The sequence below is a fragment of the Maylandia zebra genome, linkage group LG6 (assembly GCF_041146795.1).
Source record: "Maylandia zebra isolate NMK-2024a linkage group LG6, Mzebra_GT3a, whole genome shotgun sequence".
Classification (NCBI taxonomy): Eukaryota; Metazoa; Chordata; class Actinopteri; order Cichliformes; family Cichlidae; genus Maylandia; species Maylandia zebra.
Window position 1 is genome coordinate 6249205 of NC_135172.1, and position 15444 is coordinate 6264648.

The window sequence follows — 15444 nt, forward strand, 5'->3', positions numbered from 1 at the left end:
ATGGTCTGAAAGCAAGTAAAGAATAATTATAAAAACAAAATTCAAAGCCCTTTTTCCATTAGTACCTACTCAGAGCAAGTCGGCACGGTTTGCCAGTTTTTATAGGGTTTTCCATTAGTTCCTGTTACCAGGTACTTTTTAGTATCTGCTCGCCCGGGGTTCCAAGTGATCCCGACAGGTAGAATACAAGTGTGTTTGGACAGACAACACATCTCATTTGTTTCTTGTATCTTTTATACCACGTCATGACACCTCTTTTATCCAACTAACTCCTAGATAATGTCTTCATCAAATGAAACCCTACACAATCAAAGAGAAACCTGCTCTGTTCATAACGTACAGTGGGGCAAAAAAGTATTTAGTCAGCCACCGATTGTGCAAGTTCCCCCACTTAAAATGATGACAGAGGTCAGTAATTTGCACCAGAGGTACACTTCAACTGTGAGAGACAGAATGTGAAAAAAAAATCCGTGAATTCACATGGTAGGATTTGTAAAGAATTTATTCGTAAATCAGGGTGGAAAATAAGTATTTGGTCACCTCAAACAAGGAAAATCTCTGGCTCTCACAGACCTGTAACGTCTTCTGTAAGAAGCTTTTCTGTCCCCCACTCGTTACCTGTATGAATGGCACCTGTTTGAACTCATCATCTGTATAAAAGACACCTGTCCACAGCCTCAAACAGTCAGACTCCAAACTTCGCCATGGCCAAGACCAAAGAGCTTTCGAAGGACACCAGGAAAAGTATTGTAGACCTGCACCAGACTGGGAAGAGTGAATCTACAATAGGCAAGCAGCTTGGTGTGAAAAAATCAACTGTGGGAGCAATCATCAGAAAATGGAAGACATACAAGACCACTGATAAACTCCCTCGATCTGGGGCTCCACGCAAGAGCTCATCCCGTGGGGTCAAAATGATCATGAGAACGGTGAGCAAAGATCCCAGAACCACACGGGGGGACCTGGTGAATGACCTGCAGAGAGCTGGGACCAAAGTAAGAAAGGTCACCATCAGTAACACACTACAACGGCAGGGAATCAAATCCCGCAGTGCCAGACGTGTTCCGCTGCTGAAGCCAGTGCATGTCCAGGCCCGTCTGAAGTTTGCCAGAGAGCACATGGATGATACAGCAGAGGATTGGGAGAATGTCATGTGGTCAGATGAAACCAAAGTAGAACTTTTTGGTATAAACTCAACTCGTCGTGTTTGGAGGAAGAAGAATACTGAGTTGCATCCCAAGAACACCATACCTACTGTGAAGCATGGGGGTGGAAACATCATGCTATGGGGCTGTTTTTCTGCCAAGGGGACAGGACGACTGATCCGTGTTAAGGACAGAATGAATGGGGCCATGTATCGTGAGATTTTGAGCCAAAACCTCCTTCCATCAGTGAGAACTTTGAAGATGAAACGAGGCTGGGTCTTCCAACATGACAATGATCCAAAACACACCGCCCGGGCAACAAAGGAGTGGCTCCGTAAGAAGCATTTGAAAGTCCCGGAGTGGCCTAGCCAGTCTCCAGACCTCAACCCCATAGAAAATCTGTGGCGGGAGTTGAAAGTCCGTGTTGCTCGGCGACAGCCCCAAAACATCACTGCTCTCGAGAAGATCTGCATGGAGGAATGGGCCAAAATACCAGCTACTGTGTGTGCAAACCTGGTAAAGACCTATAGTAAACGTTTGACCTCTGTTATTGCCAACAAAGGTTATGTTACAAAGTATTGAGTTGTATTTTTGTTATTGACCAAATACTTATTTTCCACCCTGATTTACGAATAAATTCTTTACAAATCCTACCATGTGGATTCATGGATTTTTTTTTCACATTCTGTCTCTCACAGTTGAAGTGTACCTCTGGTGCAAATTACTGACCTCTGTCATCATTTTAGGTGGGGGAACTTGCACAATCGGTGGCTGACTAAATACTTTTGCCCCACTGTATCAGTTTGCGTTAAGGCACTGGAAGAGCAAAAGAACCCTGCCACAATCACGTCCAACTAGAAACAATATTCCTACAAAATTTACACATAGAATTTTTATCTTTTGGACATAGTGATGCAGTTGTTAAGTCTCTAAAAAGGTTCTTGGTATTCCTGGGCCATTTTTTCTGGAGTTTGCATGTTCTCAATTGACTGGATATGTAAATCTGTGGCTTACCCACAGGTTTTAGATATTAAAAAAAACACAAAAAACAAAATACAGGCTACTTACCAATACCAGTGTTAGCGCTCACCACCAGCATGGCAAAGTCAGGGCAATAACTTGTGAGGCCGAAGATGGTGGTCTTTAAATACTTGTGGTGTCCTGCAAGGTCGATGAAGGTGATCATCTTGGAAGAACTTTCGCAGATCTCCTCAGCTGTCCTGGACTCACTGTAGTTCACAACCTTTTACAGGTAACATACAAGACAGGCTGCACCAAAGGACAGAATTGAAATAAAACACGTCTTTTGTTTTGTTTTTACAGTTTGATTGTTTATTGTCAGGGATTGTTTACAAATATAAATATGCTAATACCCTGAGTTGTGGTGTGCAGCAATGGCAACAACAACCACAAAGTGTTTTTTCTCTACCTGACTGATTTTTAAGAGTCAGGTAGAGAATCAATTAGGCAGCACATTAAAAATATACTTGCCAAATTTCAAATGCTGTAGTTCTTCACTGTGTCTGACACACTGCATTTAACACTATGGTGAGAGGCCAATCTACAAAGCAGAAATATGACCCATGAAATAAATTAGTCAATATCTGATATATAGTTGTAATGAAAAGTTTCCATACACTCGTCATGGGCATGATGGTAATTTTGGGCTTCTAAAGGTGAAATTGTTATACACCATAAATCTTTATTATTATTTTTTTTTCAGGATTTCATTAGAGATTGTGAAGGCAAAATATATTTTAGAACCTACTAATAAACAAAAGATAACAGAATACAGTCCTTAACATATCTAAATAATTTAGCAATGGTAAAAGAAGAGCATTATGCAAAATTTCAAACTGAACTTTAAATAAAGTTACAAAGCTGTTTCAAAAAACAGAGCAAACAAAAGTTAAATGTCCCACATTGACCAGATGCTTCTGGCAGCAATTAAAAAGATCCTGGCCTACTTCTGGCTGAATATTAGACCACTCTCTAGAATTTTAGAGTATTTGAAGTGATTTTCTTGAAATCAATTTGGCTTTTAAGCATAGTCCACAAATTTATATTTTTGTGTTGAGGGTGTGGCAAAGACCATTCCTTGAAGCTTAATGTTGGCCTGCTTTATCCATTCCAAAAGCATGCTCCAAAAATGTGACAAAAAATTTATATCAAGTTAAAAGACACTAGAACCCTCTACACCACTTGTTAAAAGATTTAAATTTGTTGTTTATAAAGTCATTAAAGATGTATACTGTACAATCATTCCACCCTGGAAAAAGCCCAGTTCAAAGAAATCACTAAAAGCCTCAAGGTAGCATGAATTCATGTCCATAGTGAATGTAAACTTCTGAATATTGCTAATATCCTAAGTGGCAAAGGGATTACCTCTCCTTTGCTGTTGAAGCCCAAGATCTCAAAGCTGATACTGGAGGTGCGTCCGGTCTGGATCTCATGCAAATGTCTGAAAAGGTTGAGCCGTGCACGGCCTCGTCCATTGTCCAACTCGCCTTGTGTCAGGACACCCAGCAAGGTTGACTTCCCAGAGTCCACATTGCCTAGCACTGCCACCCGCAGATCCAGGAACTGTTGCAGACCAAAACAGCAAGACAGAAAATGGGATCATATTTTCATAACCATTAAACAGCACTGTTTAAAAAAAGAACCCTTGGTGCTCTCTATAGTTAAAGCCTAAATGGGCAATGCTGTGATCCTTTTTAGAGTATTGCTGTGACACCACTGTTGTTTTGCCAGATTCAACTGGACTCTTTTTCCTCTACCATGTGTAACAGACAGACTCTTACCTGCTGATCATCAGGAACTTTTCGAACAAGGACTTCTGCAATTTTGCGCGTGTTTCTGTCTGAGTCGTAGTCAACCTCCCTCTCTCGGAGGAGAGTGATGTCAGCCCCGACTCTGAAATGAAAGAAAAAGACTTAAGTTTTATCATTCAATTTTCATTTAGTTTACACTGATCCCAATCAATTTACTGAGCAAAGCAGTAATAATTTTTCTTAGACGGCTTCTCCCAGTTTCAATTTATTTCAAACAGTGACTGGAAACATGCCTAATGATTGTAGATTTATGTACCTAAGAAAATGTAATTAGGCATTCTGTGTCATGTGTGGAAAGTTAACTACAAAAATTAAAAGTGCTTTACATTACTATCAAAAAACAATTAAATAAACAAACAAACATTAGAACATTCAAGATTAGCAAGACTGCTAATGGTGAGTACAGCATAGAGTTGGGTATTTAGTACTTTAAGTAAGATTGCGATGGGATATGTCGCATTACATATTTAATAATCAATACTGATATACTGAACCTTCTCTAATTCCAGAGCTTAGTGTGTGTTAGAAAGTGCTGAGTTTTGGACAATGCCTGCCCAGGGGGTTGCTGGACATTCTGAACAGGGCCCGACTGCAGTAATCCAGCCAGGTGGTGACAAAGCCTTAATGGATGAAGTTATCTGAGTCAGTGAGTGATGGCCAAAGTTGAGAGAGATTGTGGCAGATTGGATATAAGCCTGGACTTAAAGTGCCGAGTCCAAAACAACACCCTGGTTGTGAACTTCTGGGGAAAGTGAGAGGAGGCGTCTGTCTGCGACAATGAGTGGAACACCAGTTTTCCACAGTAGGGCTTTGGGGGCCAGAACCAAGAGATCAGTTTTATTACTATTGATGCTGAAGTAGGTTAGATGACATCCATGTTCTGAAGCAATGCAGACATTTGACAAGCAATTGCGGGGGGAACTGGGTGGAGGGTTTGGTGCTGAGATAACATTGTGTGTAACAACACAGGCAGAGACCATCTGACAAACTGTGTTGGGTTGGAGAGGTAGGACTGAAAGCAGGAGATTACAGTACCAGTGAGGACAAGATATCTGGATATATGTGAAAGCTGGATGGTGTGAGAACAAGTGCCAAAAGCTGCAGAAAGATCTGGGAACTTGAGGATACTGATGTGGCCAAAATCATCTGTCATGATGTCATTAGCTATTTTGATAAGAGTAGTCTCAGTCCTGTGGTGTGTTCTGAAGCCAGACTGTACGGATTCATGGAGCTCATGGTTTGACATATATTGATGGAGTTGGGTGGCTCCTTCCAAACTTTTATGTCATGTCAAGTCATGTCACCAGATGAAGCACTGTTGCTGATAAATAAATTTGTTAATCTAGTCCTGATGTTTTTGTTAACAGTTCAGTTATTCAGGAGGGGCTCAGATAGGCCGATACTACTTCACATTGAAAGGAGCCAGCTGAGACTGTCGCCTCCTGGATAGTTTTCAGGCTAGGCATGTCCAGCATAGACCCAGGACCTACTGGAGAGATTACATCCAACAGATGGCCTGGGAATGGTTCGATGTTTCCCCAGAAAATCAGGGTCAGTAATCTACATGTTACACTGATCCATATTATGAATGAAGCTTGCTAACCAAGCTTGCTAAGCTTAACAGATACTTAGCATGCCACCCTGTCCTCCAAACATAGTAATTTCTGGCTGCAAAAGAACCAGCATGACACTAACATTGTGGAGTCCAAAACTAATGAGTGACACCAGAGTGAAGACACTTATATATATTCTTTGGTGACGTCTTAATGTCAGCAAATAAATTGTACAAGATGACCTACTTCTCTGCCATCTTCTTTAAAGTGTTGAGTGAGGCCTTCATGTCAGCCTCAGTCAGGCCGACTAGCAGACCATTGTCTTCTACTCCTATCTGGTAGACAGCTTCGCCACGGCCCTCCTGCAGTCGCCACTTCAGCTGTGTGGCCAGATGCTCAAAGCGGTACTGTGTGGGGTTGACCAGCTTCAACTATAGTATAGAAAATACATAATGATACAGGTAGTAAATGGCCACAGTTTAACTAGAGCACTGCTTACATAGGAGTTCTGAGGTAAAATAAAAAAAGTCAGCTACACTAAATCCAAGATTTTCAAAACTGAAGGATTTAATTCTTTAATTCTGATTCAGAAAGTCCTGATTATATTCAATTTAATTTTGACTCTGTCAGAAACATATACTTATGGTCATTTATCTTGGATACGTACCGTCGAAAGCACCCTCGAAACCTTGTAAATTACAAATATTTAATTCCAAACTATGTGACACTTTTTCTGCAATAGAGAAATAGTGTAAATCTAGGTATATAAATAAAGCTAACACTTCTGAGACCTCATCAGCATCACAGCAGATGCCATTGTGTCAAAGTAACTGATGATTAAACACAGAAAAATATGAAGGAGATTTTCCTGGCCATGTCTTTTTATAGCAGATACCCCCCCAAAGAAAACCATGAATCAACATATAGACATTACTTGTACAAACATTGATACTACTGAAAGTGAAAACCTACATAAGGGTTGTTGTTAATGTCTCTGACCAAACACTCAGAAACAGACTACAGGGTGGGCCATTTATATGGATACACCGTAATAACATGGGAATGGTTGGTGATATTAAAGTCCTGTTCAAGTTACGTTGAAACCAAGCACACCATTGTTTTTCTTGTGACATTACCAATAAGTTTGATGTGTCACATGGCCCTCTTCCTATTGAAAAAACAAAAGTTGTATCCAAGATGGCCGACTTCTAAATGGCCACCATGGTCACCACCCATCTTGAGGAGTTTGCCCCCTCACATATACTAATAACAGGACTTTAATATCACCCACCCTCTAGTGGTATGTGGGAAGTCTGCCCCACAAATTTTTAAGATTAAATAATATACCATGTTCTGACTGAGGGATTTCTGAAAAATTAAAACGTACAGCTGTGCTATCACTTCCGACATAAATGAAGTCAGAAAACTAAACAGCAATGACGTTTGTAAGGTACTAAAGCTGGGCTAGCGTGCATATAATGATGTGCTATGTGATGGTTAGCATAATATAAACACAGTGAAGTTGGAGGATGAACGCTAATCTTTTTCCATTCAATAAAAGTTAATGTGAGGGTTCCCCATGGTTAGGGACCAATACAACTGCATGGCAGGATGCTGTAAACAAACCAAACTTTAGTCAGGAGAACAACTGAGATTATCCATCCACAATATGAGGTTAGTTTTACTGCTGCATGGGCTGGGCTGTAGTTATGTCATAAGGTTTTAAAAACTGAGCTTTAAAATGAACAGTGGTAATAAAAACGGAGAAAGGCCGACAGTGATCACAGCCTTTTTTAGGGGCTTGTTCATATTAAAGAGAACAAGATCCAAAGCAATAAAACATGTTAAAAACACAACAGCCTTAATAAACGCAGACCAATTTGGACCTGGAAGTAGGGTTCATACTAGGGTTGGGCGATTGGACGAATATATCTACTATCGACAATAGGCTGAGCCCATCAGCGATCGTTTTTATAAGAGCGATTTATTTATTTGTTTGCCCATGAGTAAGTTTGCTAATAATGATGGAGCTAACACTGTTTTAACTCTTTCATCTGCGAGCAAATGCACCCTCCTCAGAGTGTGCCCAAATGCTTGTTGATGGAACTGCAGAAGCTGGTGATAGCCTAGCATACTCAGCCAGATGGTGGACACGTACCTGCTCATGCAAGTTATGCGCGCATAACACGTCTGTACAAGCAGCACACTGCTTTGATTACATCCTTAGGTTTACCTCTTTCATCCAGTTAAAAGCCAAAGAAATCCCAAATTGGCGAGTTTATACTTAATTTTTTTTTAGTGCTGTCAGCTTTAATGTGCCGTCATCATGACTAACGCGATTAACAATTAACCCATCTGGAGCGCAAACTGAGTCAAAATCCCTGAAATGTCTCTGTCAACACACTTCAGGCAGTTCGTTCAAAGGTTTTTCATTCTGCTGTCCAGATTGGTTGAGCGTGTTAAAAATTTTAATCACGTTAATCGTGACAGCCCTAATTTTTTGGGGGGAAATTAGTTTGTCCATGTCAGTCCGTGCATGACTACATTGCTCTGCCCATCAAAAAGTCTGCGCATGCGCGGATATTTTGCCCATCGTCGATTATTGGACTGACGAGGTGGTACTCATTGTGAAAATTTTGAGAACCACTGCTCTAGTGGGCCCTGCCCAGCACAGTGGAATCCAACTGGCATTTGCCATAGAAAATGCCATAGAATACCAGAATTAACAGATCCACCACTGGCAGACTGCAGTTTTCACAGATGAGAGCAGAGTTACCCTGAATACATGTGACGGTCTAATTCAGCACAGCTATCCAGCCCATAAACAGATGACAGAGATAAAAAATCTGATGTTTTTAAGTGGGCAGTAATCCATTTTAGGAACTGTAAGGAGCTTAGGAAGAAGGATGCCTTTATGCCATTAGGCTAAAATCAGACAAAATTCGGGTTCCTTCCTGCTGGTTCACCAAGTTTATTTCAAAACTTTGAAGATATTTTAGGAACCTAAAGAAAATACCTATAATAAGAATATACAGCATTTAACAACAACCTCACCACTGGGTGACAGTTTTGATGACCACATTTTTAGTGTAGTTATCAATACCTTCCTAGTATGTTAAGCATTTTATTAGCCCACTGCTGAATTAATTATTCATAAAATGGTTAAAAATATGGAATCACCCAATATTTGTCCATTTATGTGCACGAACTAACTAATCAATCTAAGATATGCAACATAATTTTCCTAGTCTTTTCCACAATTATTTAATCCTTTCTCAGATAGCTGTTTTTAGTAGCACCAATTGACTCTTATTTTTTTTTTTTTTTTTTTATTTGTAGCCAAACATGCTCTCTGTCACACAGTTGCTGCTGGTGGTAATAAGTTGGACTTTCTCTTGAGTTATCACATTCACAAGATTTTCTAAAAACTTGACATCTGACCTTGAGGTCAAGGCTACTGAGATTCAAACTCATTCGAGACTTTTAGCAGACATCAAACTGAAGCTAAATCCCTTCGTTCATGAGTTATCGCGTTCACAACCTTTTGTGTTCACGCCATCTGCTTGCTCATCGCCCAGCAGGTGATGGCAAGACCTTTTATGGCTGAGGGTTAAAAAACTTTAACAGCTTACAAATGAAAAGAAGTTCATCACATCATAATAGCTGACCCACATCCACCCATCCACATTAAGGGGACGGCCGTGGAGCGTGTGAGCAGCTTCAAGTTCCTGGCAGTCCACATCTCCGAGGATCTCATCTGGACGACCAACTACTCCAAGCTGGTCAAGAAGGCTCACCAGGGCCTCTTCTTCTTGAGGACTCTGAGGAAGAACCACCTGTCCTCAGACATCCTGGTGAACTTCTATCGCTGCACCATCGAGAGCATCCTGACCAACTGTATAACAGTCTGGTACGGGAACTGCTCTGCCTCGGACCGGAAGGCGTTGCAGAGGGTCGTGAAAACTGCCCAGCGCATCGCCGGAGCACCACTTCCTGCCATAAAAGACATCTACAGGAAGCGGTGTCTGAAAAGGGCTGGGAAAATCATCGAAGACCCCAGTCACCCATCACATGGACTCTTCACCCTCCTGCCCTCTGGGAGGCGCTACAGGAGCCTCCGGACTAAGACCACTAGGTACCGGAACAGCTTCTTCCCCACAGCTGTCAGACTCCTGAACTCTGCCTCCTGACATCTGACCCACGTTAACACACGGACTGGACATACACACACCCACAACCACCTACATACACACACAATGGACAACTGTACCCTCAAACACACAATAATAACATGGACTGAACCACCACTCACAACCACTAGCACTTTATATAGCGTCTTAACTGCACTACTGCATAGTTCTGTGTAAATAATCATACGATAATTTTTAATTCTACAAGTGTTTACAACTTGCATAGTTCACATTTCTGTATAGCTGTATATCTCATATTTCTGTATAGTTTTTTTTTCATATTTATATCCTGTTCATAGCCTGTACATACTTATAGTTATAGCATATTCATAACATACTTCATACCGTGTACATATTACATACCGTAATAGACCCATTTCTGTAATATACTCACATATCTATATCATTGCTAATATATATTGTAATATATCTATATCACTAAAACACTTCTGGATGGATGCAAACTGCATTTCGTTGCCCTGTACCTGTGACATGTGCAATGGCAATAAAGTTTAATTCTATTCTATTCTATAATTTGGATAAGAAACAGAAGGTTAGTTACCTTATATTCAATGTTCCCTTCTTCAGCCTGGAAATGTAGAGAAATGTAGGGATAAGGTTAGTTAACACATTAATGATATGAACAAAACTGTTCTAACTATAACATAGATCATGTAGTCAAAGGTATGTTGCCACCCTGGCAACAGTTTTTCAATTTTCAAATCCAGAAGAAAGTGTTCAACTCCCCAGAATGTTGGTAACAGAGACACTCAGCCGTCATTCATCACTGCCAGGATGAACTAAAACACTAGAAGTCGCCACCCAGAGAGGTCACTGTGGGTGTGTTTCTCAACAGCAGGTATATAGCATATAGCAGCAGAATTGTGTCTCAACTACTTGTTTACCTACAACATGCTGTTGTCAGTTTCATAGTATAGGTCTTAGCATATGTATTGACTTAATGTGTTTTCATGTTTGAAAGGTTTTCTTTGTATTTGTTTGTCATCTTATACAGTCAGAAAAACACATACATATATCTCTGAATCTGCAATTTGTCATATTTATATGCTGTATTCTACTTATTGGAGGGCAGATTACTCTTTATATACTCCTTACATCTTGGATCTTTCTCTGTATTAGACATACAGACAAAAACTAAGAAACAAAATGATTTAACTACATCGATCTGCTTTTTTCAAGATTTAGTGGACAACCTCAAATTCTGCTTTTTCAACTTTTCAGGGCCTGACATTTTTTGGGCCATTTTCTTAGTTTCTCTTCGCACACTTTTCATTAATCTAGTAATGTATGTATTCTGGATGTATTCATATATGTGTGTGTGTATTCTCATTAAAATCTTGCTAATGTATTTATTTAAGTGAAGCATCAACTCTAAACAAACACTATTACTACAGTCAGGTTTCCAGATGTGCTGTTACATATCACTGTGTTAAGAAAACATACTTTTAGCTAAACATACTTATGTGGCCCCTCCTACTGCATGCCCTTTTCTGCCAACCGGATTTAATAATAATAATGGATTGCATTTATATAGCGCTTTTCGAGACCCCCAAAGCGCTTTACAACTCCACTAATCATTCACACACTGGTGGAGGCAAGCTACAGTGGAGCCACAGCTGCCCTGGGGCAGATTGACAGAAGGGAGGCTGCCATATTGCGCCATCGGCCCCTCTGGCCAACACCAGTGGTGAAGTGTCTTGCCCAAGGACACAACAACCAAGACTGTCCAAGCCGGGGCTTGAACCAACAACCTTCCAATTACAAGACGAACTGCCAACTCTTGAGCCACTGATTTAGTGAAATCCTCCTGCAATTTCAGTTTCCTGCGATAAATTACATTGTGATTAATCACAATCTAATGGATTGCTCAGGCCACTTCCTTTATTAAGTGGATTAGTATCTCAATTACTAGTCAATTGCCTTTGCACTGCGTACTTCATTTTAATATGTTTTCTCAACGGTTTGCTATTCCATATATCTCCCACCATTCTTAACTTTGCTCCAGTCGAGCTAAAACGTATTTGACTATTATAAAAATGTAGAAAAAAACACAGATTATTTTGCTGAATTAGTATTGCTGAATTCTTCACTTCACTTTATGAGAATGCGTCAAAATCTCTGGCCTCTGCGTGTGGAATGAGTTTCCTTCAAACCAGACAGCGGTAAAATATTGTTGTGTAAAATCAAGGTCATATAAGAGTATTTTCCGCCATGTTATAGGTAGCTGTATGGTGTAAACAAAGTGTAGCCGCAAATAACCTGCGCTCGACTATGGTTTGCTACAGTATCACTAGCTAGCTTAGCGGGCTGGAGGTCCCATAATCATGCCCAGGCTATAGAAGGGTAGCTACCTCCGGTGGTAAATACGGCGGTGGCGTTTTGTTCCTGTTGTTCTTTTTGTTCCTCCTTCTCTTTCCTCTTTTGCCTCTTCTCGTTCGCGACTTCTTCGACGTTATCCTATCATTATTACCCGAACCTGATCCCTGTCTGTCTCTGTTGTGTCCGACTGACACTGCACCACCTTCGGACAAATCCACCATCGCTAATCTTGGAGTGTTAGCTCCTAGCTTAGCTTGAAAGCGTAGTTTTCCGTGTAAGAGCAACTCACGGCAGTCAAGTAAAATGTAACACTGCTCGGCGTTGTAACATCACAGCGTATAAAACACACGGCCTGTGTGTGTGAAAACCTACAGTGAAGGATGCTCTCTCCTCAGCATCCCCACAACAGTTGGCAAATCTACTCACGTTTCCGGCTGCAACTTTCAAAATATTTCAGTGGGCGTAACCAGAAACGAACCTAAACTTCAAAATAAATTCATTGTTTGTTTAATGTTATAGTGTAACTTGTGTACTTTTTTTAAATTTATTGTATATTTTGAAAGCTTATCAGATAGTTGCTGGGGTAAAACAGTCCATAGCACTGGACAGAATTTTTTCCTTAAGTCCGTTACTCTAATAAAGGTAAAAGAGATGATATATGAGCAGAATTCCAAAAGAGAAGCATGAAGGAAAATAAATATCATGGTCCTGGGTCGGTGACCCAGTGTTTTTGGTTGTTGTACTTTTTCTTTTGATATTGTTATGTATTATGCTGTTGTGTTTTGGTTTCCCAGGGTTTCGTTTGTGCTCCCTCTGTTTGGTGTCATCCCTGCCTGTACCGCGGTAAAGTGAGCCGTCATTTGTGAGCCGCGGTCAAGCCAGCCGCCTCCTATCCGCCGCATAAATTTCCTTGCGCTTTTACACCAGTCTTTACGGTAGCGCCTTTTCGCTTTATGTGCCGATTGAAAGCCTATACCCGCGCACACGTGCACGCGCGCGAACAGTCGCGCGCGCATGCGCGCGCACAAATTACAATGTAACGTCCCGATACAGTCAATACAATTATGGAAATGTCAGAAATTCATTAAAAATCATCCTGAGTAGTTGATGTACAACTTTCAACACATCCCCCCTCTGGGACACCTACTGTACCTGTGTGCCAAGTTTCAGCCAGATTTACTGTAGAATTCCTCAGAAATTAAAGGGTACTTGTATCCAATGCAGTCGGCCAATACACTACAATTATGTCAATTTTCAAAAATTCATTAAAAATCATCCTGAGTAGTTGATGTACAACTTTCAACACATCCCCCTCTAGGACACCTACTGTACCTGTGTGCCAGGTTTCAGCCAGATTTACTGTAGAATTCCTCAGAAATTAAAGGGTACTTGTATCCAATGCAGTCGGCCAATACACTACAATTATGGAAATTTCAGAAATTCATTAAAAATCATCCTGAGTAGTTGAGGTCCAACTTTCAACACATCCCTCCTCCGGGAAACCTGCTGTACGTCTGGGCCAAGTTTCAGCCAGATTTACTGTAATATTCTTCAGAAATTGCAGGGAACTTATGTTCAGTGCAAGAAAGGCTGAAAGACGACCACCACTGAACAAGACACACAAGCTGAAACGTCAAGACTGGGCCAAGAAATATCTCAAGACTAATTTTTCTAAGGTTTTATGGACTGATGAAATGAGAGTGAGTCTTGATGGGCCAGATGGATGGGCCCGTGGCTGGATTGGTAAAGGGCAGATAGCTCCAGTCTGACTCAGACGCCAGCAAGGTGGAGGTGGAGTACTGGTTTGGGCTGGTATCATTAAAGATGAGCTTGTGGGGCCTTTTCGGGTTGAGGATGGAGTCAAGCTCAACTCCCAGTCCTACTGCCAGTTTCTGGAAGACACCTTCTTCAAGCAGTGGTACAGGAAGAAGTCTGCATCCTTCAAGAAAAACATGATTTTCATGCAGGACAATGCTCCATCACACGCGTCCAAGTACTCCACAGCGTGGCTGGCAAGAAAGGGTATAAAAGAAGAAAAACTAATGACATGGCCACCTTGTTCACATGATCTGAACCCCATTGAGAACCTGTGGTCCATCATCAAATGTGAGATTTACAAGGAGGGAAAACAGTACACCTCTCTGAACAGTGTCTGGGAGGCTGTGGTTGCTGCTGCATGCAATGTTGATGGTGAACAGATCAAAACACTGACAGAATCCATGGATGGCAGGCTTTTGAGTGTCCTTGCAAAGAAAGGTGGCTATATTGGTCGCTGATTTGTTGTTGTTTTGTTTTTGAATGTCGGCGAGGATTCCGCACGGCACTCCCCTCCATTCACCTCGCGAATCTCCGCTCTCTTCCAAACAAAGTCGACGAATTACTGCTCTTAAACCGGACTAACAAGGACTTTGCACGCTCTGCTGCCCTCTGCTTCACTGAAACCTGGCTCAGTGAGCGAGTCCCAGACGCTGTCTTAAATCTGCCGGGCTTCCAACTTCACCGGGCGGACCGCGAAACAGAGCTCTCAGGGAAAACAAAGGGTGGTGGAGTCTGCTTCTACATTAATGAAGGTTGGTGTACTGATGTCACAGTGTTACAGAAACACTGCAGCCCACACTTGGAAAGTTTTCTCATCAACTGTAAACCTTTTTATTCACCGCGGGAGTTTTCTTCCTTCATGCTGGTCGGAGTTTACATCCCTCCACAGGCCAACGCGAACAACGCACTGTGCGAGCTGGCTGACCAGATTACTACCCTGGAGAGGAAATTCCCAGATTCCTTTACAATTATTCTTGGGGATTTTAACAGAGCAAACCTAAACTACGAACTCCCTAAATACAGACAGCATATAGACTGCCCCACCAGGGACAACATCATACTGGATCACTGCTACACCACTCTAAAAGATGCCTATCGCTCTGTGCCCCGGGCAGCTTTGGGACATTCTGATCACTGCATGGTCCATCTTATTCCAGTTTATAGGCAAAAACTCAAACGTGCCAAGCCTGTAGTCAAAACTGTGAAGAAGTGGACTAACGCAGCAAAGCAGGAACTGCAGGACTGTTTTGACTCCACTGATTGGACTGTTTTTGAAGCTGCATCTGAGAACCTAGATGAGCTCACGGACACTGTGACATCATACATCAGTTTCTGTGAAGACGCGTGTGTGCCAACAAAGACCTTTTGCACATACAACAACAATAAACCATGGTTCACTCCTAAACTCCAACATCTTCGCAAGGCCAAGGAGGACGCCTACAGAAGTGGTGACAGGGCCCTGTACAAGCAAGCCAGGAACACACTGACCAAGGAGATCAAAGCAGCTAAAAGGATCTACTCCCAGAAGCTGGAAGAACGGCTCTCAGCCAACGACCCTGCGTCAGTG

At 41.6% G+C, this 15444-nt stretch overlaps 1 protein-coding gene across 1 annotated transcript in view; it reads right to left on the reverse strand.

Annotated features, from left to right (window-relative positions):
* Positions 1-12488, reverse strand: part of gtpbp2b (GTP binding protein 2b) — a 32771-nt gene extending 20283 nt beyond the window's left edge. Inside the window, exons 1-6 of the mRNA XM_014411384.4 lie at positions 12092-12488; positions 10282-10308; positions 5776-5960; positions 3947-4058; positions 3531-3728; positions 2214-2388 (exon numbers count right to left, since the gene is read on the reverse strand). Coding sequence (XP_014266870.1) covers positions 2214-2388; positions 3531-3728; positions 3947-4058; positions 5776-5960; positions 10282-10308; positions 12092-12280 — 886 coding nt within the window. The 5' untranslated portion in view covers positions 12281-12488. The remainder of the gene's footprint in view (positions 1-2213; positions 2389-3530; positions 3729-3946; positions 4059-5775; positions 5961-10281; positions 10309-12091) is intronic.
* Positions 12489-15444: the final 2956 nt, after the last annotated feature.